A 22,587-nucleotide genomic window follows, 5' to 3' on the forward strand; every position below is an offset into this window, starting at 1 on the left:
TCTTAAGAAACAATCTCACGCCTTTAGTCTCCTTGAAATTCCTAAAATAATTCCATACAGTTTCCTTTTACAAGTCAACCTCTGTTTTCTTCTTCCGGATTATCCAACCCAATTTGATCGATTAAATCACCCATACCAGGCATGTTTAGTTATATCACGTCCATCCCAACAAAAATCCGAGGTTGAATCTCCCTAAAACTTCTCAAAATTTTGATTTCTTAAAACTGCAGGCTCGCTGGTTTTGTTTCCCGCCAAAACCAGAATTCAAATGATGAGGGTGACCTCCCCCTATCCTGTGCTGGTCTCCCTTTAGCAGCTGCTTGGAAACGGATGCCCCTTAGTAATTGGTTACCCCTTATCCATTTGAGGGGTCCGAATAGCAAGTGTCCTCCGGGGGCGCAAAAACCATTTTTTTAGCCAATTTCGCCGCAAAAGCTTATTTCTCCAAAAATACCTACAGGGACATAAAAATCCATAATAAATATAAAATCGAGTACTAATAATATATACAATTGAGATTATATAAGACACTAAAATGTGCCTATCACTCACACTTTTGGTGACATTTTTTTTTTATAAAATTTAGACGTTAGCATATTTGAAGCTAATATTTTGGGGATATGCTCGTCTTACAAGTTTCTACATATCCACAAAAAATGAGCAAATTTGAGATACCAAGCCTCACCATCTACTAATCTTAATATTAAAGGTCGAAAAGTCATTGATTTTCGACAATTGATTTTCAAAGTAGAAGATGACAAAGTTATACGTATCGGAATGTGCACATTTTCATAAGAATGTAGATCTTGGTAAGACAAACATATCCTCAAAATGTTAGCTTCAAATATGCTACCGTAATTTTTGTAAAAAACATTAGTGTCCAATGTGTGAGATTGTGTGAGGGGATCCTCCTTTTTTGTGAATCTTGTAATTAACTTTTGCTTTCTATAATTTTTTTGACTTAGCAGAAAAAAAGAATATAAAGTATTTACAAAGCAATAAGACAAATTTATCTGTTAGTAATGTTAGCTCTTTTATATGTAAATTTTGGCATTTGGGTGAGTGCCATTCAAATTTTTTTGCTATTCCTGTTACTGCTGCGGAACCTATGCATATTTTATTTGATGCAACTTTTAATTCCATTACCAAAAAGTTTGCTTATGGTATTATTCGACTGAATCCTCTGGTGGTGCATGTGATTTTACAGGAGGAAATGGATGGTGCTTAAGTACAGATGAGGCAGAATCTAAAGCATGTAGGCAGCAACAGAATGACCAGACAACTATACAACTCAGTAATATTCTACAATGACAATCAAGGTGTAATTAAAGCAATGAAGTATAACTTTTTTCTTCTATTGATTGGAGAGCACATCAATTTTTTCTTGCTACTCATCGACTCAGTCACTTTTTTGTTTTTTCTTCTTTTGTTTATGTAAATATAAAATGTAATGTATTAGCGGATAGGTTAGATAAGTACTAAGTTTCTTATTAGAAGAAGTTCCATATATCTTAGCTCTAAAGATATGAGTCTTGAAAACAAACAAGATTTGATAGCTAAAATATGTAACATAAATAATCATCACTTTATAAAAATCTGCTAATGTTAATATAAGTTTGTTTATTAACAAAAGAAAAAGGGTAGTTAGCTCAACTGGCCATCCCCGTTCCTCAAAGATTTGATGCACTTCAGGAGGTCACAGGTTCGAGTCCCAGCTCCACAACTGACTTATTTTACGTCGTATTGACTTTTGACCATTGAAGCAGCTAAATTAAAACGAGTATCCAAACAACGATATATTTTTCGGAACAAAGAAAAAAACTTGGATTGCGAGCATGCATGAGAGATCATTCAATCAAAACATGTTGATGCAGGATGCATAAGTTCAACCCTCCATCGAGGCAACTCGTTAACATCGATAACATTCTCATCATAACCATGTCTAACCAGCTGCCGGGGCTCCAATTCCTTACTTTCAGTAGTATCCTCATCCCTACTAGTACGACCTGGCGATCTATGATGTTCCCCAAATTGTATGCTGCAACTATTTCCCTTTATGAGTGCTGAAGGTGGTGCTAGTGTATTTACTAATTGTAGTGGTGGTACTAGTTGTTGATGGTGACTATCTCTGCATGCACAAATTGAAAATGTTATTAAATGCATTGCTTATCACTTAACATTTTTTTATATTTTTGTAAATTAAACATTAAATGGATTATGAGTGTTCTATTTCAACAAAAACTTATCTCGAGTGTTGATCTGTTGGCATAGATACTAGGTATGCTGACCTTACGGGTAAAAGCCCATTTGAGTTCAAGAAATTTAGAATCTGGATATTTGAGTCTCTTTGCTTATCATTTTGATTTGAAGCTGAAACCCCTCATTCATCGTCAAATATGTTGTTGCTATTTGTAACGTTATTATTGCCAGTCATCAACCTAGTGATCAAAGTTCTACTCTCTGGTTCTGGATAAACCTAATTATACACACGTTAGACACAAAATCCCAATTAGTATGTATAAAAGGCGAACAAAATGATTTAATGGAATGTACACCAGGTAGTCGAACATATTTTTTTACTAGGTACCTGATCAATTCTTGACTCTATATATCCAGTTGAAAACTTATTTTGCAAAGCTTCCTGCCATAAGTCACTAGTATTAATTTGTATCTTTATGTCATATAATTTACAGATACACTTGTTATCACACATATAAAGCGAAACTTGAAGTATGCGGTAATAGTTACCTTTTGCAGACAGATACGTTCCAAGGCATCTTCTAATACTTGTTCATGATACTCGGCCTCGAGTAAGGACGTGATTTCAGTCGGATTCCCTTCAAAAACCCTATATTTACCAACCATTAGTGTATAATGAGTAACCATGGATTATGCAAAACCAGTACCAATCAAGCTTAATAACTCAGCAAACATATGTACCTAAGTTGTTTCTCGAGGTCTTTTATTTGATATTGGCTTCTTTGTATTTCATGTTGAAGATACTATCATCAACAAGGTAGTTAAATATTGTGAGCACAAAAATGTATCAAATAAATCAGCATATTAATGAAGTGTTATTACCCTAAATCTTATTCTTGTCTATGTAAAAGGTCTAGGTTCAGAAATGCACATAAATCTAACCTAGCCATGATAGAAAAACTGGCCTGGAGATTTCTAACTGAACTAAAAGCACTTTCGGTCTCCCAACTTAAGCTTAAATAATTCAGAAAAACATCTGCATTTAGAGTTATTCCCCATTTAGTTCAAATATAAGGGAAGTAGGGGATGGTAATAGAATCAATATCTGGGAAAATACTTGGTTCAGATTTAGAGACTAATCTAAGTCACTACAGAAATGATAATAACTCACATTTAACACTTCTGGAGGATCTCACTGATCCAACAACTAAAACGTGGAATGACATCTTAATTCACTCAATGCTTCCAGACATCATTGCAGAAATAATTTGTAACTTCAGAATTGTTCTGAATAGGAATGCTAGTGCTAGACCAGACAGACTAAGATGGCTCTTAACAACATCTAGATAGTTCACAGTAAAATCTATGTATGCAAAACTAACAAGGGTGTATTGGGTTAGGATTTACATGGATATTTAACAAGCCTAAAAACTCCTAGGTATTAAATTAGGATATGTAAGGAATCATTAAATATCCATGGTATTCAATTAGAATTGTTTTAGATTCCACAAATATACTAGGTATTCAATTGGTTTAGGATTTCTTAGGATAGTTAAGGGACATGATATATATGGATTCTTATGGATATTTGTAAGCAAAATATGTATGTTATTATCTCGTATCTTTCTTAACCCAAACCACAAGAGTTTCATGGATTCTTATGGACAATTTTTTTATCACAACATGTTATGTTTTTCCACCACCATAACCACGCACCACCAACCAACACCAGCACAACCAACACCATCGACCACCGCCGCCACCACCAACCATCACTGTCACCGTCACCACCATCATCCGCCACACACCAACCACCAACGCCCACCGCAGCCACCACCAACCATCACCGCCCACCGTTGCCACCACCAACCATCATCGCCACCACCCCACCAAACATACCAACCACCACCCACCACCACCTCCACCCACCACCTCAAAAAAAAATTCTATTAAGGGAATCATGATGACCTTGGTTTTTTTTCAAATATATTACTAATTTGTATTATACTTCAATTTTTAAAAATCTAACTACTCCTAAGACAATCCATTATAATCCAGAATCATATATCTATAAAAATCTTAAAGATTCTTTAAAAAACATTATAAATCCACCATATTCGGGAATAACTAATATATAATTTTATCTAGATAAATCCTGATCCAATACACCCCTATAAATGAGAACACGGTTAACTCTAACAATTTAAACATGTCAGACTCTTTTTGGAAAGGGCTATAGAAATTAGATCTATCTCAAAGAATAAAAAATTTCACATGAAAATGTCTCCAGAATGTAGTCTCAACAAACCTTAAGCTCTCAAGATTTATGAGAGATGTCTGACCTCTATGTTTTTTAGTTGTGATGCCGATGAATCTTTATAAAATTTGTTTTTCCATTGTCATTATGCTAAATCAGTTTGGGATCTGAACCTTCATCATGTTACTCTTAATTTCTGTAACTCTGTTACATTTTTAGATGTGTGTAGAGACTGGATGGAAAACCTAGTACAACTATTCCCTTATAAGATTTGGTTCATATGGAAGGAAAGATGCAATAGAGGGCCAATCTACACATTGCTTTAGAAATTCAGAGATACTTGAAGTTCTGGCACAGAGAGAAACATAGTGATAGTATCATCTCTAAAACCTCTTCTAGACAGTCAAAAGCTCCCAGGAATGCGCCAAAAATATCTCAACACAAAATTAATATAGATGCAGCTTGGAAATCAAAAAATGAACCAGCAGGTTTTTCTCTTATCCATAGAGATGATGCAGGAAAATTTGAGCAAAGAAGAGCAGGGCCTCTCGCAGCAACAACTCCAAAAGAATCAGAAGCAATATGGTTACTGCAAGCACCTAAATAGGCAAAGGAGCAAAATCTTTGTTTATTCAGTATTGAAGGAGACTGCAAAAATATTTTTGACTACCTAAATGAGACTTCATCTCCCATCTCTTTGCAGAATTAGGCTATAATGGAGGAAGTAAAACAAGAAATTAGTTCTTGTCCCTCTTTTCTGAGTTTTTTCTTCACTCCTAGAACGACAAACAATGTAGCTGACCTCTTAAAGGAAGCAAAATGTTTCAGAACTGTTTTTAATTGAGAGGTTTCTGGGGGAGTCTTGTATTTTCCATGCTCTAGATAAATCTAATATCAGAAGAGATTTAGATATTCCTACTACAGATGGCTCTACTAGAAATGTTGTAAGAGTTGCTAACACCCCATGTTAGTCTGTTTAATAAAAGTCCAATTTGCAAAAATAAAATAAATGAAGTGCTATAAAGATTATTATATGTACCTCAACTATCTCTGGTTGGTCGTTCGCAGGACTGTTGGTGATACTACAAGTAACGAGAAAAATAAATAAATAAATGATTACCCCCGGCCGACAGTTTATTCTACTCCTAGCTGGTACTGAAATTTCAGCATTTCTTATTTGACTAATCATCACTAGTCGGCCCGAATTTACCAACCTTGATGCTTGGGAGAGTAATTCTTCCTCGTGCTCCAAATTTTCGAGGATTCGTAGGAGAAACTGCAGCAATATATATTCACACACAATCATATTATTGATCTTGTACCATGGAGCGGTATTACACAAAATCAGGAAGAGACACAGAAAGTATCAAGAAGTTGTGTACCTCATGATTTTTCAGCCTTTCCAAATTCATGGTACATGAAAATCAAAAACACGCACAACTTGTCAATGCTCATATAAGAAAATCAAAGTAAGTAAATAAAAAAGTACGCATTTTTTTTTTTGTCAAAGCCATGCGTTAAATCAAAATATATCTTACTGTCCCCTCTCATGCACCGGGAGATTAACAAAGCGCCATAGAATATCCTCAATCCTATAAGAACAAAGCCAGTTCAAAGTATTGGCGATCAAAAAATAAAAGAAAATTGAGTTGAGTACTTGTTTGCATAATTTTTCTAAGGTAGAAAGGATTGAACCTTTTCTTGGCAGAGAAGAGACTGAGTCTCCCAGAAGGCGAAAACATGAGGACAGCAACATCAACATCACAAAGAGTAGAAAGCTCATAAGATTTCTTAATGATTCCATTTCTTCTTTTTGAGAAGGTGACTTGCCTATTTGTTTGATTTTCTATTTTCTTAATCTCTACTTTAGTCCTTCCCATTTGTAATAACCACATATATTTTTCAATCCAATTCTACAAAACATCAACCAGGTGCATATATATTAGTACACAGTTGTTGAAGGAGGAGTAAAGAAATGGCAGAGAAACAAAATTTGAAGAATTTAGGGAAACAACAGTTACAGAATAGTATTATAAGACAAAAAGTTGTAAAGAGGAAGCACCGAAAGAGAAGTCATGCAAGAATAGACAAAAAGGTGACATACGTTAGATAAGGCCGCAATTCACACCAGACTATACTAAGCTGGAAGAAAACGGCATGGTGTACACACGACGTACACCTACTTGGATTGCGGTTCATATATATATATATATATATATCTTTTGCGATGAACTGATGACACTGGACCATGAACTAGGATGCCATTTCCAGTTTGTCAGGTAGGTGGATTCAAATATGTGGATGAACCAGCGCCATATATATTATAAGTTGGTGAAGCCCCGTCCTAAACTGAAATGGGCCTCGTGCACCCACCAAACTTGTAGAAGAGACAGTTACTTTACCTACTATTCAAATTACCCGCCAAACACACAAATAAAGAATAGTCGTTGGGAATGACACACTATACCCTCCTTCTTGTCTATATGCTCATCTTCCAGTCTCCAAGTATGTTCGTTAAACCCTTTACTGCTTCATCTAATCTCTAAGAAAACTCACATTCTTCTTCCGGTTGATGTTTTGCTCCTCCGCCATGCACCGATCAGCTTTGATGCATTCATATTCAGTTTATTCACATAGATCACAAGAAATATGGGCTTGGTTACTAATTCCTTTTACTCTATGGATATGCGGCATGTAATCTTTCACTATTTTGTTTCCACCTCGTTCTAATCTTCATATTCATGGAAATTTCTGACAGAATTTTAACAACTTGTGCAGTTTCAGTCAGTGTCCGGTACGGGGCATACGGAAATTCTAATTTGCCTTTTGGACCGAACTCTTCCCGACTCTTCAAGGCTAGTTCAATTTTTGTGCAACAAATTCAAGTTAAAGATGATTGGAAGACAGGGGTTTCAGTTTATGGGTTTTCAGAAGAGCCTGAATTGAGCTTGAATGTAAATTGTTGGAATTTTTCGAGGTTTTTACATGTAAGGCCCTATCGACGTCAGGTAATTTACTGAAATCTCATTCTAGTTCCCGAAAAGGATTTAGAAGGAAATATCGTTATAGACTGATTGAACCATCGTTTAAAAAGGGTTGAATATATCAGGGTTTCTCATTATGGCTGAACAAAGGCTCAATGATTCAGATGAAATGGGCAGCTGATGTTAGTGATTTTAATGACATATTGGTGGTCTTATACAAGGGTATGTAATAAATCTGACATACTTTCTTACCAAAACTTGATGAATCCTTGCAAAAAAAAAAAAAAATCCCAATGCGATCTTTAGAATGTTTATGTATGAATTGGTGCTTTTCAGGACAACATAATTTTGCAACTCTGGAGCCTGTGACAGCTCCCCCTGGTTCCATCTTCTCCAGTAATTCGACTGATGGTAATACGTTAACTTTTACTAATATTTCTTACTTGGTCAAAAAACGCCGAAAATGATTTCAATATACTGCAGGTACGAGTCGTAGGACACAGGTTAAGTACTTAATTGATGAAGGCGACAACTACTACATATGCGTCATAAACATGAAAGCCAGACCCATTGTAATGAAGATTGATGTCAATGTTTCATCAACAATGTACGATATCACAAAGGCAAACAACAAGTGTTCGACAGTAAACGGATTATGTCAACTCAATCTTCTGTTCCCAAAAGAACAGTTTCTCGTCCTAGCCACACCGAACAATGTATGCATAATAATAGTAGCTCCAAGTTTTTATCCGCTAAGGTTAATTTAGATTCCCTTAACAAACTACTTGCAAATTCGTTTCAGGGAGATATAAACGGATGGTATATCGAACTTTCTTTCGTTGCTCGTGTGATTACATATATTGCAATCTTAGGTAAATCTGATTATTGTAAAAGAAACCAGACTACTGAATTCTCTCATTATTTTAGTTTTTTCGTTTTTGTTAGTTTTAAAAGAATTTTAATTGCTTTTTCTTAATATGTGTAGGACTTCTAGTGATTTTTCTGTCGCTGATCCTAAAGTACATACTAGCGTGGGAGACATCGAGGGATATCGAACCCATACCGGAACTAAGGTCGGCAAATGAGACTGACCCATTAATACCACCAACGGCAGGGAAACCTGGTTCATTCATATACGGAACAGGTGATGAAGACGATCTCGAATCACAAACGTCTAACTCTTCTGACGATTTGTATGATGGGAAAATATGCGTAATTTGCTATGACAAACAGCGCAATTGTTTCTTCATTCCTTGTGGTCATTGTGCCGCTTGCTATCCTTGTGCTCAAAGGTATCTTTTCTTTGTTTGGCCCTTGAAATATCTTTCACTAAAAATGCTAAAATGTATCTTTTCTTCCCTGCAGGATTGTTTCGGAAGGGGAGAGCAGGTTTTGCCCAGTATGTAGAAGGCTAATTCACAGGATAAGAAAATTGTATAATTCTTAGGGCCAACCTTGGGGTTGGCTATGCTGTAATGTTGATATATTTTGCACTGGGGAGATCAATTATGCGTTAAAGAGGTTGAGTAATTCGGTCGAAGTACTCTGTTAGAAGCGACTAAACTTTAAGCCTATGATATAATAAAAATACAAGCAAGAGTTATACTTGAAATGTTAATTTTGGCTGGTCATATAACTTTTCTTTGGATCTAAATATTCTGGATTTCCTGACTTCTATCTTGAGGGACACGCTTGTAATGCTTTTGCAATGAAAGCGTTGGCTGCAACAAATTTGCATTCTGTAAGCATGATCGTAAGACATCATTTTTTTCAGTGCATAATTAAGATGGTTACCAACGGAAACCCCTTCAAAGCAAACTCCTAGTTAACATTATTACAACGGCACGCTAACCTCCTTTGGACAACATTAGACTTGCACAGCACTACAGCAGCCAACATTGACCTAGAAAGAGTTGCTGATTTAAAACCCTAGTATGTATGCGACAAACTGCATAAGATAGGTCCATCCATATCCAAGCACCACAAAAGCACCACTAATTCATTTTCTTTTCTGCTTTTTCTAGTTGAATAATACAGTAGTACTCTGCTTTTTCTACATTTTTTCTTGTTTCTTTCTTACCCTTAAAGTGTCTGGTGACTCTGCTTAAATTTACCTTGCCTTTCCCATTCAAACGTTTGTAGATCCATACAGTTGAATTCTCTACAGTACAACATATGTAGTACTGCAAGCTGCCACATCTCGATACATCATCATCCACTGACACATAATACTATATCAACATTATCTTTTGGTTTAAACACAAACTTGAAATCGTTGATAATAACAAGCTACTGCTTGAATTTTTACTAGCTAATTTGGCATTTGCTATTTGTAATTGTCTCGAATTGGCTGGTCTTACACGGAAAGCACTCAGACGTACAATTCCCACATGACTAGTTAAACCAGAACGAACAACTTGTCTTGTGGTCATGTCATGGTCAATTTTTGCGTTATATCTCGTCTACATACACATTAAACTTAATCTGCTGACAAATTACTCTTCTAGATCCATTTACCAACTTTATTAACTTCTTAAACAATCTAAAAATAAAAAATATGATGATCTGGATGCTGACGCCATTTAAGCTTCACCAGTCACCTATAGATTTGCATTCAAAGAATCCAACTTATATGTATTTAACCAACTCCTTTTTCTAAGATCTCTCTCATTCACAAAAGAATTTCAGCATATCTTCTCAAGTATGGAAATGGAACCCTTTTACATCTTCCTTACTGTTTCACCTTTACTCTTTCTTCTCTCAATTCTTCTAATAATCCAGAAGAAGAAAACCAAAAATCTTCCACCAAGTCCGCCATCCCTTCCAATTCTTGGCCACCTCCACTTAGCCAAGAAACCATTATATCGAGCTTTAGCTAAAATTTCCAACAAATATGGTCCAATTTTATACCTGCGATTCGGTTCCAGACCAGTTCTAGTCGTGTCGGATCCGTCTGCTGCCGAGGAATGCTTAAACAAGAACGATATAATCTTTGCAAACCGTCCGCAACTCTTTTTTGGTAAAACCTTGGGTATAGATTATACTATGGGCACCATATGGGCATAATTGGCGGAATCTTCGACGGATCACAGCACTTGAAATTTTCTCGTCTAGTCGTCTGCAGATGTTCCTCGACGTCCGTGTTGATGAGGCCCGGTTAATGATTAAGCAGCTGACATCCGGCAATGATGAGTACCGGACGGTGGACCTTAAGGCAGCTTTATTTGGCATGACTCTGAATATTATGATGAGGATGATAGCCGGGAAAAGATATTACGGTGAAGGTGTGAAAGAAGTGGAAGAAGCGGCATATTTCAGAGAGTTGGTAGAGGAAACATTTGTGTTGGGTGGAGCTAATAATGTGGGAGATTTCTTGCCGTTTTTGAGATGGTTTGGGCTTAATGAGACGGAAAAAAGGATAGTGAGACTGACAAAAAAGAGAGATGTTTTCTTGCAGCGATTGATCGAAGAGCGTCACAAACTGATGGCAATCGGTGATAAGAATGATGATTCGAGTGCTACAGAACAGAAGACTATGATCGATGTTTTGTTGTCGCTTCAGAATGATGAACCGGATTACTATAGCGATCAAATGATACGAGGCCTTGGAGGGGTAAGATATTTCAACTTTAGCTCACTAATAAAAAATGGTTAGGTTCACCAAAAGTAGTACATTTTCTTGGGTTAGGTTCACTTTCAAGTTCATCTTTCACTTTTTGACTTTGCACAATGAAACAAATTGCTGCAACACGAATAAAAGCCTCATGGAGTCTTTCATTTTCAGTCACATGGTTCGGCCTTTCTCGGCTCAAGATCTACTCTAGACCACCAAATGAACTTACAAAATGTATCTGTGCAGGCACTGTTGTCAGCTGGAACAGACACTTCAGCAGGAACAATGGAATGGGCAATGTCTTTATTACTCAACAATCCACATGTTCTCAAGAAGGCCCAGAAAGAGATTGACGAGCACGTTGGACAAGATCGACTCGTTAACGAATCTGATCTCAGTAAGCTACCATACCTCCATGCCATCATCCTCGAGACCCTGCGGATATACCCAGCTGGACCGCTATCAGTACCACATGAGTCATCTGAAGATACTGTAATAGGAGGTTACAATGTTCCACGAGGCACAATGTTATTATTGAATTTGTGGGCCATACAAAATGATCCAAAGTCATGGGACGAACCGAATAAATTCAAGCCAGAGAGGTTCGAAGGGTTAGCAGAAGGAGGAACTAGACAAGGGTTCAAGTTGATGCCGTTTAGTTCAGGTAGGAGAGGTTGTCCTGGTGAAGGCATGGCAATGCGTGTGATGGGATTGGCATTAGGTTCATTGATTCAGTGTTTGGATTGGGAGAGGGTAAACGGAGAAGAAATGGTGGATATGACTGAGGGTGTAGGTCTAACATTACCTAAGGCTCAACCCCTGGAAGCAAAATGTAAACCTCGCTTTAACTTGCTCAATCTCCTCTCTCAAGTGAATTAGTACCACTTTGGGCTTTGCTAGTTAGGGTATAGGACCATAGGTTGCTTCGGGTTATATATACTTTGTTGCACGGTGTTAGTTGATTGTAAGCACTCTGTATCTCTATGAAGGGTATATTATATGAATAAGATGGCATACTAGACATTGGTACAATAACTGCATAACTGTGCTGCAGATATAATTACAAATACTACTACTACTAAAGTTACCAGGAGTGAGAGAAGGGTTTTAGGTTGATGTCATTTGAGGCAGGAGGGATGGGTTGTGTTCAAAACTGAAGTAGGAACGAATAAATGGAGAAGAATAGGTGGACATGGCCTAGGGGACTTGACTAACAATGAGCTGAGCCCAACCGCTAGAAACCAAGTCTGTGTGTTCAATTTCGTTTCTCACCATTATGCAAGCATAGCTCGATTTTAATCAAGCCATCCCCGATCACTGGCGTATTTAGCAGTTGTTTACACTTCTTTGTCTGGCCAAATGTGGATTATAAGACAAAAATACTTGTCAGGGAGAAAACTCTTTTTTTCTTTCCTCAAATCAGAATCTTTTACTAAATATTTTATGCTTGGGAGATTTAATGTTGCTCTGATTTTTATGCTGCAAAACTGTTTTTCTTTACTTGGTGTATTTATCACAAAGAATGGGTAATGCTGACAACGATGATCATATCTTATCCATAAAAGACCTTTAAATTTGGCCTTAGACACATGCTCACACTACCCCTATCTTAAGGCTTATTCCTATGCACATGCCAAAAAAAAAAAAAGTTGTTTGGCACATGTGGCATGGCAAACCAATTGCGTCACTATGGGAAAACCAATAAGCGATAGACTTTCTAGCGAGCGATATTGTGAATAACGCTGGCGATATTATGATTATCGCTGACGTTATACATTAACCCGAGCGATTTAAAAAGTATCGCTGGCGATATTAATATTATCGACCACTAGATATTTTGCAACAGCTATTTCCCCCCCTACTGGTACCTATGTATACGCCCTCGTATTTCTCCAAGGTACTCACACCTACTTCAACCTATATTTCACCAATTTTTCTATCTCTATTCTCATTTTAAATTTGATAATCATCAATGGCGAGATCCAATGAAGAGAGGAATGTTATTATGAAACGGTTTAGATTACAACAAGAAATGCATCGAAGGAGGTTGCAAGAACTTGATGATGAGGAAGTTGAAGATAATAAACTAATCGACACTTTGATGCTTGTACATACGGGCCAAATACCTAGAGTTTCAGAGCCACAAGAAGTATTCTCAAGAAGGTATACGTATCGAGTGAGGAAATTTTACCATCAGAAGCTGATACACGATTATTTTCTTCCCAATTGTGTGCACTCCGATCAAATTTTCAAGGTCGATTCCGTATGCCTCGTCATCTGGTGATAAAGATTATTGAAGAGCTTTGTCGAGTAGAACCTCAATTTAATTATCAGTTTGATGCACTCAATATTAGAGGTCATAGTCCTGAACAAAAAGTTACTTCGGCTTTAAGGATTCTAGGTTATGGCACTCCAGCGGATGCGAACGATGAGTACCTTCGTATGGGTAAAACAACTTCATTCACTTACCTTTCATTGTTTTGTGAAGTGATGATTAATCATTTTGGTCCAACACATTTACGAAAACCAACCTAGGAAGATGTTAGAGAAATATTGATGGAGAATGAGAAAAGGGGATTCCCATGAATGCTAGGTAGTCTCGATTGTATGCATTGGGTATGGCAAGGATGCCCTGTTTATTGGGCCGATCCATATAAGGGTCATTATCCAAAACCAATAGTTATCCTTGAAGTTGATGCTTCTTATGATTGTTGGATATGACACACTTTTTTTGGTCTTCCGGGTTCACAAAATGATATCAATGTTTTGCACAAGTCGCCTCTGTTTGAAGATTTGAAGCATGGAATCTGTCCCCAAGTCCGTTTCATGATCAACAACCACCAGTACACTCATGGCTATTATCTTGTGGATGGTATCTAGCCAAAATGGTCCACCTTGGTTCAATGCTACCGTCAGCCTCCTGCCGGTGCATTGGGCCATTCATACCGGCATTTTAACGATGCCCAAATGGCAGCGAGGAAGGATGTGGAACGCGCTTTTGGAATTTTAAAGAGGAAGTTCGCTATCATTTGTGGCCCATATCGTGGGTTGAGTCTTCCTGAAATGCACAAGACAATGCTCACTTGCATAATTCTTCATAACATGGTAATTCAGGAAACCCGTCGTGATCCGGAATTGACTAACTATGAAGATGAATATTTGAGTCCGGAGATTCAACCAGAAGGAATTATGCTCAAATGAGTAATTACATTCAGAACCGAAATTATATGACAGTTTAAGAGAAGATCTGAGATTGAATCTTTGGGCAGAGCATGGAAGACAATGAGTTATGTATTTTAATTCGGTCCGCGAGTTATAATCCCAGAGGTGTCACCATCCTTCCACAAAAAACCCATCAAAACAAAAGTAACACAAAAACCCCATCAAAACAAAATTAACACAAAACCCCCAAATTTAAATGTTGGTTTCATCAAATTTTATTTTGGTTTCATCAAATTTTATGATGAAACCAAAATAAAATTTGATGAAACCAACATTTAAATTTGGGGTTTTTGTATCAATTTTTAAAATTTTGGGGTTTTTGTATCAATTTTGTTTACGATTGAGTTTTAATGGATCCCAGCATTTGAGTGGGGTTTTTGTACCACAAGTTTGGTCACCTTGGATTTTTATGACTAGTTTTGATTTTAATTTAAGTTATTTATTTTAATTTAAGTTATGCATTTTTATTTAAGTTATGTATTTTTATTTAAGTTAATGAGCACTAGACTTATTTAATTTAATGAGCAACAACATTTCAAATTAATCAACTTCTCATTTCAAACTAATATTAAGTAGAATGCAACAACAACATATCAAATTAAAATGCAATACTTTAAATTAAAACTTAATTTAATACATCAATCATCTAGAGGAACTACTACATCAAACTCATCATCAGTTCCATCCTCATCCTCATCATCATCACCATTGTTATTAGTAAATCCAGCTTATTGTTCAATCTGTGCTTGAATTCTGTCAAATTCAATTTGCCACACATGTTTTTGTTGGGCGTTTATAATTGAAGTGTTAGTTCGAAGAATGTTATGCTTATCATAGTCAAACCCATATTTTTCTTGAGAAAGACGACTTTTTTTACTCTCCCTGTTTTGAAATTTCCTATCAACTGCTCTTTGCTTCTCGACGGTCTTTTGATGTTCCATAAACTCCGCCATGTTAAATCCACCGAAACTCCCTTATTCTTGAGCTAATTTTCTAGCTAGTCTTGCATTGTTCCTCCCTGGCAGTTTTCTCTTACCATCATCATAATTATTAAAAACTAAGTTACCATTTGGGTTTCTTGCAGTATCTGGTGAAGAATTTGATGGACCTGGTGAAAATGGTGAAGAATTTGGTGTTAAGGGAGAAGAATTATATGGTGACCTTTCAGGTACTTGTTGATTAGTTGATAAGAAATCTGGATTATATTTGTTCAATCCCTTCAAAATATGATAACAACTTTCGTAAGCGAACTGTTTACCATGTTTTCGCTGCCAATCTGTACGAGTCTGTCTTTCAAAATCAACATCCACCTGACCACTACCCTTGCTTGCTCTCTTGGCTTGCATTATCAATGCAACATAAGCGGCTACTTCCCTGTTGATTACAATGAAGTGTTCTGCCAATCCTTTTGCATCACGACCATTGATGTTCATGGTTTGTTCTTCATATTTACGAAATATATTTTCCCACATGGTGTTACCATGTTGTTGTGCACCATCGATACAATCTTGGGTAAAAAAAACATAATTACGACAAATGCATTCATCCTCTATCATGTTGTATTTTGCACCACGAACTTTGTTATTTTTTTTAGCTTTTCCTTTGCCTTGACTTTGAGATTGTGAATCCATATTAAAAGAAATAAAGAATTGTAGAGAAGGTGTGATTGTTTTGGATTTGAATAAGAAGATTGAGAAATTCTAGAGAGATTTAGAAATTCTGGTGTGAGTTGAAATGAGATTGAAATTAGATATTTATAGAAGGGAAAATAGTAGCCGTTGGATGAAGATCTGATAAGCGATGATCAGATCGGCGAGCGATAGCTTGACTAGCGGTGGCGCTTTAAGACCAGCGAGCGCTATTATGACCATCGAGCGATGGACACTCTATCGCTCGCTGGAAACTCCATCGTGTATGCCTATATGTTATTCCTGGCATATAGACATATGGGTTTGGCATACCCATAGTGGGTGCATATATGCCAAATATCAGTTTTTGGCATGTGCATAGGAATAGGCCTAATGACATATGTCAGTGTAGTACCGTATCTTAACAAAAACACACTCAAGAATGATTTTTTCTTTTCGATTACAGATAATTTATACTCCCTCCGTCCCACTATTAAGTGACCTAGTTCAAGTTTGCACAATTTTTAAGGCAAGCAAGGGAAAAGAGTATTTTTAAGCATATTTTACAATTATACCCTTATGGATAATAATTAGTGAAATTTTGAAAAGATTTATCTCTCAAACTACACCACGGATGTTCGCAAACTTTATACCATTGAAAAGCATTTTAAAACATCTACGTAATGAATATAAATATGCCTATCAAATTATGCATATTTCATATATTTCTTATAATCAATTAAAAGGATAATTTAAGAAATATCTCCTTATTTAGTGATATAGGTCACTTAATAGTGAGATAAAATCTAAAAATAAATAGGTCACTTAATAGTGGGACGGAGGGAGTACAGGGTTGTTCCCTCCATCCCCATGCCCACCTAAATAGCACGGTTTTGAGAGAACGAACGGATAGCGTGGGGCTCTGGTCCTTCCAGTCATGTTTTGTAATTACTTGTTACAAACTACTGACAAGTTGGCAACTGCCCTGTTGCTTAACTCTACTTATATTGTACTGGTAGATTTGCCAACTTCAAAATGAATCCAAGAGGTGTTGATGTTGTTATGTCATCCTTGGTACACACTCATAGTCCTTTAAGGAGGTGTAGACTCTGTTTGCATATACAAGAAACAGTTTTCTTGAGAACTCTTGAAGGTAATACTGTATTAAATAGTGGAACAGTCACTTCAACTAATTGGAACTATTGAAGAAGGAATTAGTAGAGACGGATTCAAGCCGATGCCGTTTGGGTCAGGAAGAAAAGGTTGACATGGTGAGGGTCTGGCCATTCATGTGGTGGCAATAGGCTTTGGGGCTCTGATTTCAACGTTTGGTATGATGAGGATATGCTTGACATGTACTGGACTAGCATTGCCTAGGGGCTCACCAACCGTTGAACTTAAAAGCCAAAATAGAGTGCACCAGCAGACATGCTTTAATCTCCTATACCGCCTGTTCGGTGTATGGTGCGTCTAGCTTCAACTTGTCACTTAGGTTGCCAAAATACAAGATCGGTTTTGGATGTTATCTTCCGCACGCTGATGGCTTCTGCTTTAACTTCTTGTATGTGATCTTCTAAGTGATTAGTAGAACTCCATTGACAAACTAAAGAATTTTGGTTCTCTTGACTTCGGAGTTCAGATGGTAGATGCCCACTCCATCGGAAAAGAAAAGTCTTTCAAACTTATACTCGTCAAGCATGGGTCATGATCCGAGCTGATTTTAAACTTAAAAAAATGTATAAAAACGTGTGTCGGTGCTTATATATGGCGGTTATTATGTGCAAGTGCAACTTTGTAATTTGAGCAAGGAACTAATAATCAATTAAACATTATAGGTATACTTGTTTGATGAGAATCAATAAACTAACTGGAAGTAGGATTTTTAATTTTTTAAATACTGATAGTTACAGTGGATTTGAATAAGATAGGAATAAGGATATGTTGATGAGCACAAAAATATTAAAAGAAGAAAGAAAGAATTCCCTTTCCTTATCAAGTTTTATTAGTCAGAAAATTCGACCACATAGAGAAAGCTGTAACAGCTTTGGTAGGTAATATGTCGCTCATTCGTTAGCGTTCTAATCCAGGGCAGGGCACCGCGCCTCCACTCTTGTCATTTTCCATCAAAAGCTCCGTCAATCTTAACATTATCTTTAGCTTAGCTTGATATAACTTCGTTTTCGTTTTTGTACCAGACCTTGAATTGAATCGGTTGTTTCTGAACGCAAAGTTAAATGTCTATCTAATATTGCACTTTTTCATATCTAGCTTGTTTGAGGCCTACCCCCATTTGTTAAAGACTCATCACAAAAAGATAAAAATAGATCATTTTAAAGTAAAACCAAAAAATCCTTATCCAACTATTTTCTTTAATAGTTAATTTATCCCCAATTAATTGTATACAAAAAAAAAACTTATTCTTGATTAATTAATGTTAATTCGACCGGTTAGTAATTGTTCCATCTTGTTAATCTAGTCTATAACTGGAAAACGGGCATGATACTTGCTTTGTTGTGACGGATGTTTCACCTTTTACTGGCAATGATCTACAATACTTTGGCCCTGGGTTGGTTGTGTCTGAACCCAAGAATCAACGGATGTTTGTGCCTACATGCCGATTCTAGGTTGAGTTCTTCATTCATGAAGAACAATTCTCACTAAGAATTGGTGGATATAAACATCCATATTAATCGATTGTGATATTCAGATTGCGTACTCATTTTGAGAATGTGTATGAAATCATACGCATTCTAAGATTAAGTAAGATCTCGTACTCGGTGTGAGAATGCGTATTGGATCATATGCATTCTCAAATCAAGTATGATTTCAGTTTTTTCAGAAAATCATACTAATAGTCAATTGGCATATATAGAGTCTCATATCAGCCGATTCCGAAATTGTGTTCTTTAATTATTTTTTTTAAATCAAAACTAGAATCGGTACATATGGCGGGTATCTCTTGACGGCCGATTATAAAATTACAAAAACATCCAGAAAAATGTGCATTTTAGATGGCAACAATCGATGTAGGATACAACCATACTCACAGATTCTTATTTTTCAAAAACCAGAATCAACATATATATAGGCTTATATAGCTAATTTTTACCCTAAAAAATATACATAAAAATTGGGCAACAATAGAGAACAATCGGCTGATGCTCATTGACATATCCACCAATTCTGCTTGATGTTCTTAATCTGCGAAGAACATCAAGAACGCATCTGCTCGACATTCTGGTTAGATAGGAAAACAATTAGATCGATCGAAACTTAACGTAAGAGGAATGGTTTTATACAAAAACTCATTTGTTAAACACGATTCCAGAATGATACAAGGATGAGTTGAAAAAAGATGAAATTGTATTTTGTATTAAGATTCATAATTTTTTGTATTAGGATTTTTTATTTGATTTGGAAAAAAATTGAAAAAATAATAAGTTTTTGTTTTTTGATTTTGTGTAAGAGACTAATGTTAGAAATGTAAATATGAATGATTATGTTTCAGTAATAAGATTAGTGTTGGGGGTAGTTTGGTATTCTCAACTAGTTTAGACACCCCATATTCCCCTTCTCTAGGTCGGAAACTCTAGGTAATTGTATTATTAAACTGATGCAAGATTTTTTTTCACTAAAAGCATCTTCTGATCGAATCATCTTGATGATAATTACTGCTTTGACACCTAAAAGAAATCGCCCCATTAGTGATGTGGATTTTAGACCAATTAGATTTTGCAATGTTACTTACAAACTCATCTATAAATAACATGTCACTAGGATTAAACCTTTACTGAATAATGTGTTTGATATTTCCTTTTCAATCTGCGTTCTTAGCTGATACAGTTATAACATATGATGGCCCATAAATTGATTGATTCCATGAAAAAGACCAAAAACAAAAACGGTTGGATGGAAGAAAAATTTGACATGAGTAAAACATTTGATAAAATACAATAGAGCTTTGTGGTAGATAACTTAAAAATTATAGGGTTTTCTGATGATTGGTGTGTGTTCATTCATCAATCCATATCCACAGTATTTACATCTATTTTGATGAATGGTTCTCCTGGTGTTGTATCCAAATCTTAAATAGGTTTGAGAGAATGTGACCCCTTATCACCTTATACCATTTTATCCTTTGCATGGATTCATTGTCTAGAGCTTCATGTCTTGTTGAGTCTAACCAATCTATTCATAATTGTACTACCACTAAATATAGCCAAGATGTGTCTCATCTCTTCTTTGCAGACGATTGCCTCTTATTAGAGCATTGCTAGATCGAACTCACAAGTTTTACTATCTCAAGCTTGTTCCCAGTGTTAGATGTATAAAAAGTTTACTAAAGTCAAGTCTCGGACTAGGATTAGAGTACGGTAGTTGATATCATACATCATTGAATAATCCTTGAAGACTGAAGAACAAATGAAGACATTTGCGAAAACTTCATCAACAAAGAGGCATGTGAAGACTGACCTATTGTATTTACTCATGGAATATATTATTCTATCTTACAAGACTATGTTGTCTGATTTCAGTAGACTTAATATTGAAAAGAAGAAATTTCGAGTTCAAGCTTGTCTTGGTTAAACTCTCGAAATATGATTTAAGCAATGGATGTTCATGGATCCTTAGAAATCGTAGTTAAAATAATTTATTATTCACAAACTATTTTTGTTTCAAGTTGATCATTTGGAAATTTTTCAAGAAACAATGAGTACTGTCTATGGCTATTGGGAATATTTCTAATTTAATTGTGAGAGATTAGAATTGCTTGGCGCAAGGTACAATACTTGTCTATATGACCTAAGTCAGTCTGAATTCCACGGATTTTAGAGGTTTGTAAACCCTTTACACATGAGTTCTGAAATAGGAGTAGGTTTGCAAACCCCTTGAATCTGACTTCACAAACAAACAAGATGAAGGATGCCCCTTATCCTGCTGCTGGGGTGCCGATAGTAATTTGGGTACCCCTTAAAAATTTGGGATGCTCCTTAATAATTTTCCCGGGTGCCAATACCAACTCCTACGGGTGCCTTTAACACTTTTCTGTGGTGCCCTGGGGGTGCAAAACATCATTTTTCGAGCAACATTCTTCACGAGAGCTTATTTCCTTCAAAAGACTTAAAACAAGATTATTAGTGATAAAATGAGTCCTAGATAATGTAGTTATGGGTGAAAATGTGTCGCACTTTCGTTCTTATCACCCGGTCAGACTATCTTTTACCTGATAGTTTTGTATCAGGATCTTGTTTTACTGGTTATTGAAGTTCACGAACTTTAGATCGGCAACAACATAGATAAAAATCACAAAGTTCTCTTCATCTCAGACTTTGTGATTCCTCAAGATAGATATCTAAATTCTTCTATGATTTGTTTGAATTGTTCTGGAGAGGTGGTGAGTAATCCAGGCTTCTCTGCTAACAAAGTGTAAGTATTCCGTATTCGTGAAGTTTGTTGGACTTTGTCTACTGCAAACAGATTTCCAAACCTAGACTGAAACATATCAAAATGGAAACCAATAGGATTGTCTATTAGAGGCAGATATGAATAAAAAGTCTTCACTCAGGTTGAAGAAACTTTTAAGCTGTAAACGACGTCAGCTAAGGGAATCAAATGCCTAGAATTTTGCGAGGTTCAAGAGACATAAAAAAACACGACTGCAACTGAATTTCTTTGAGGGTTAATTTGATTTTAACTACATTTCAGTACAAATTCTGACATTGGGCTAGTGTATGTAGTGATTTAATACAATGTGGTGTACAAGCTGGATGAAGTCCCGGGTTTTTATGTTGGTGCAGTTTTCTTCGTTAACAAAATTTCTGGTGTTTTGTGTTCTTTATTTTCCGCATTATACTGCTTATCTATATATGAATAGCACTAGTAGTGCGTAATCAATCTTGATAGTTTAAGTCATTATTATTTGAGATAAAAAATAAGACTTATTCTTGTTGAATTCATATCTTGAAAGATAGATTGCAAGTTTTATAATTGTTATAATTAGGATATGATTGGATTAATCTTGGATATTGACTTTTGAGATCGTCTAACAACTCTTCTACAAAATGAGGTACACGGATATTTGGTCTATAAATATTGATTGTGGAAGAGAAAGACAAAAACTATATATACAATCTTCTTCAAGGGTCTTTGGTTTGACCTATTTGTGATTGTATTAGGTTTTGTTCATACAAGTTGTCGAACGAGAAAGTTGGTGGTGTACTTGTTACCCTCTCCTTTTCACTTCTTAATATGATAGAACAATTTAGTAAGCACTCTGGAGAATCTATGAACGTTGAGAAATCAGGACTAGCTTTTAGTCCTAAGGTACCTAATAACATCAAATGCGAAATCCCTAACATATTAAATATTAAGAGAATGGCCTTACAGGATAAATATCTTGGAATACCACTTCTGGTCTAAAAGAATAAGGTTGAATATTTCTCTCATTTGTTAGATACATTCAGCGGCAAACTTGCTCCTTGGAAATCCAAATTGCTTGCTCAGCCAGGTAACACCACACTTAACCAATATGTTATAGGAAATATTGTTAGTCATCATATGACTGTCTTTCCTGGTCCCAAAAAAAGAGTACTGATAAAATGGATGTAGTGCAAAGAAATTTCTGGTGAAATAAAAAACAAGGGGGAAATGGAGTATACATGAAGAAATGAAAACATGTTTGCC

At 36.1% G+C, this 22,587-nt stretch overlaps 2 protein-coding genes and 1 pseudogene across 4 annotated transcripts; 2 read left to right on the forward strand and 1 right to left on the reverse strand.

The window, feature by feature from the left end:
* Nucleotides 1-2,234: 2,234 nt before the first annotated feature.
* Nucleotides 2,235-6,336, reverse strand: LOC113347033 (agamous-like MADS-box protein AGL104). The gene is made up of 9 exons (XM_026590610.1): nt 6,152-6,336; nt 5,995-6,048; nt 5,839-5,854; nt 5,671-5,732; nt 5,496-5,538; nt 2,941-3,002; nt 2,749-2,848; nt 2,588-2,641; nt 2,235-2,476 (listed from the first exon to the last, which is right to left on the reverse strand). The coding sequence occupies exons 1-9, from the start codon at nt 6,334-6,336 to the stop codon at nt 2,381-2,383; spliced, it is 672 nt and encodes a 223-aa protein (XP_026446395.1). The 3' UTR covers nt 2,235-2,380.
* Nucleotides 6,337-6,971: 635 nt separating this feature from the next.
* LOC113330937 lies at nt 6,972-9,103 on the forward strand. 3 transcript variants are annotated; one of them, XM_026577745.1, is made up of 8 exons: nt 6,972-7,150; nt 7,235-7,464; nt 7,566-7,662; nt 7,777-7,851; nt 7,924-8,156; nt 8,243-8,312; nt 8,426-8,732; nt 8,806-9,103. In XM_026577745.1, exons 3-8 carry the CDS (start codon nt 7,596-7,598, stop codon nt 8,885-8,887), a joined length of 834 nt encoding a protein of 277 aa, XP_026433530.1. In that variant the 5' UTR covers nt 6,972-7,150; nt 7,235-7,464; nt 7,566-7,595; the 3' UTR covers nt 8,888-9,103. The 3 variants fall into 3 exon arrangements, with proteins under 3 accessions (XP_026433530.1, XP_026433515.1, XP_026433524.1); XM_026577730.1 differs by having other exon boundaries at nt 6,972-7,146; XM_026577739.1 differs by having other exon boundaries at nt 6,972-7,146; nt 7,605-7,662.
* Nucleotides 9,104-10,093: 990 nt separating this feature from the next.
* Nucleotides 10,094-12,082, forward strand: LOC113293281 (annotated as a pseudogene).
* Nucleotides 12,083-22,587: the final 10,505 nt, after the last annotated feature.

The sequence above is a fragment of the Papaver somniferum genome, chromosome 1, assembly GCF_003573695.1.
Source record: "Papaver somniferum cultivar HN1 chromosome 1, ASM357369v1, whole genome shotgun sequence".
Classification (NCBI taxonomy): domain Eukaryota; kingdom Viridiplantae; phylum Streptophyta; class Magnoliopsida; order Ranunculales; family Papaveraceae; genus Papaver; species Papaver somniferum.

Excerpts from the sequence above, each read along its gene's own strand:
- LOC113347033 (XM_026590610.1), bottom strand. The coding sequence starts at position 6,336 with ATGGGAAGGACTAAAGTAGAGATTAAGAAAATAGAAAATCAAACAAAT. Across the intron at positions 5,539-5,670 it reads TTACTCTCCCAAGCATCAAG|TATCACCAACAGTCCTGCGA; the intron begins GTTGGTAAATTC and ends CGTTACTTGTAG. Across the intron at positions 2,477-2,587 it reads TAGAGTCAAGAATTGATCAG|GTTTATCCAGAACCAGAGAG; the intron begins GTACCTAGTAAA and ends GTGTATAATTAG.
- LOC113330937 (XM_026577730.1), top strand. The coding sequence starts at position 7,029 with ATGTTTTGCTCCTCCGCCATGCACCGATCAGCTTTGATGCATTCATAT. Across the intron at positions 7,147-7,234 it reads TTTTACTCTATGGATATGCG|TTTCAGTCAGTGTCCGGTAC; the intron begins GCATGTAATCTT and ends CAACTTGTGCAG. Across the intron at positions 8,733-8,805 it reads TGCTATCCTTGTGCTCAAAG|GATTGTTTCGGAAGGGGAGA; the intron begins GTATCTTTTCTT and ends TCTTCCCTGCAG.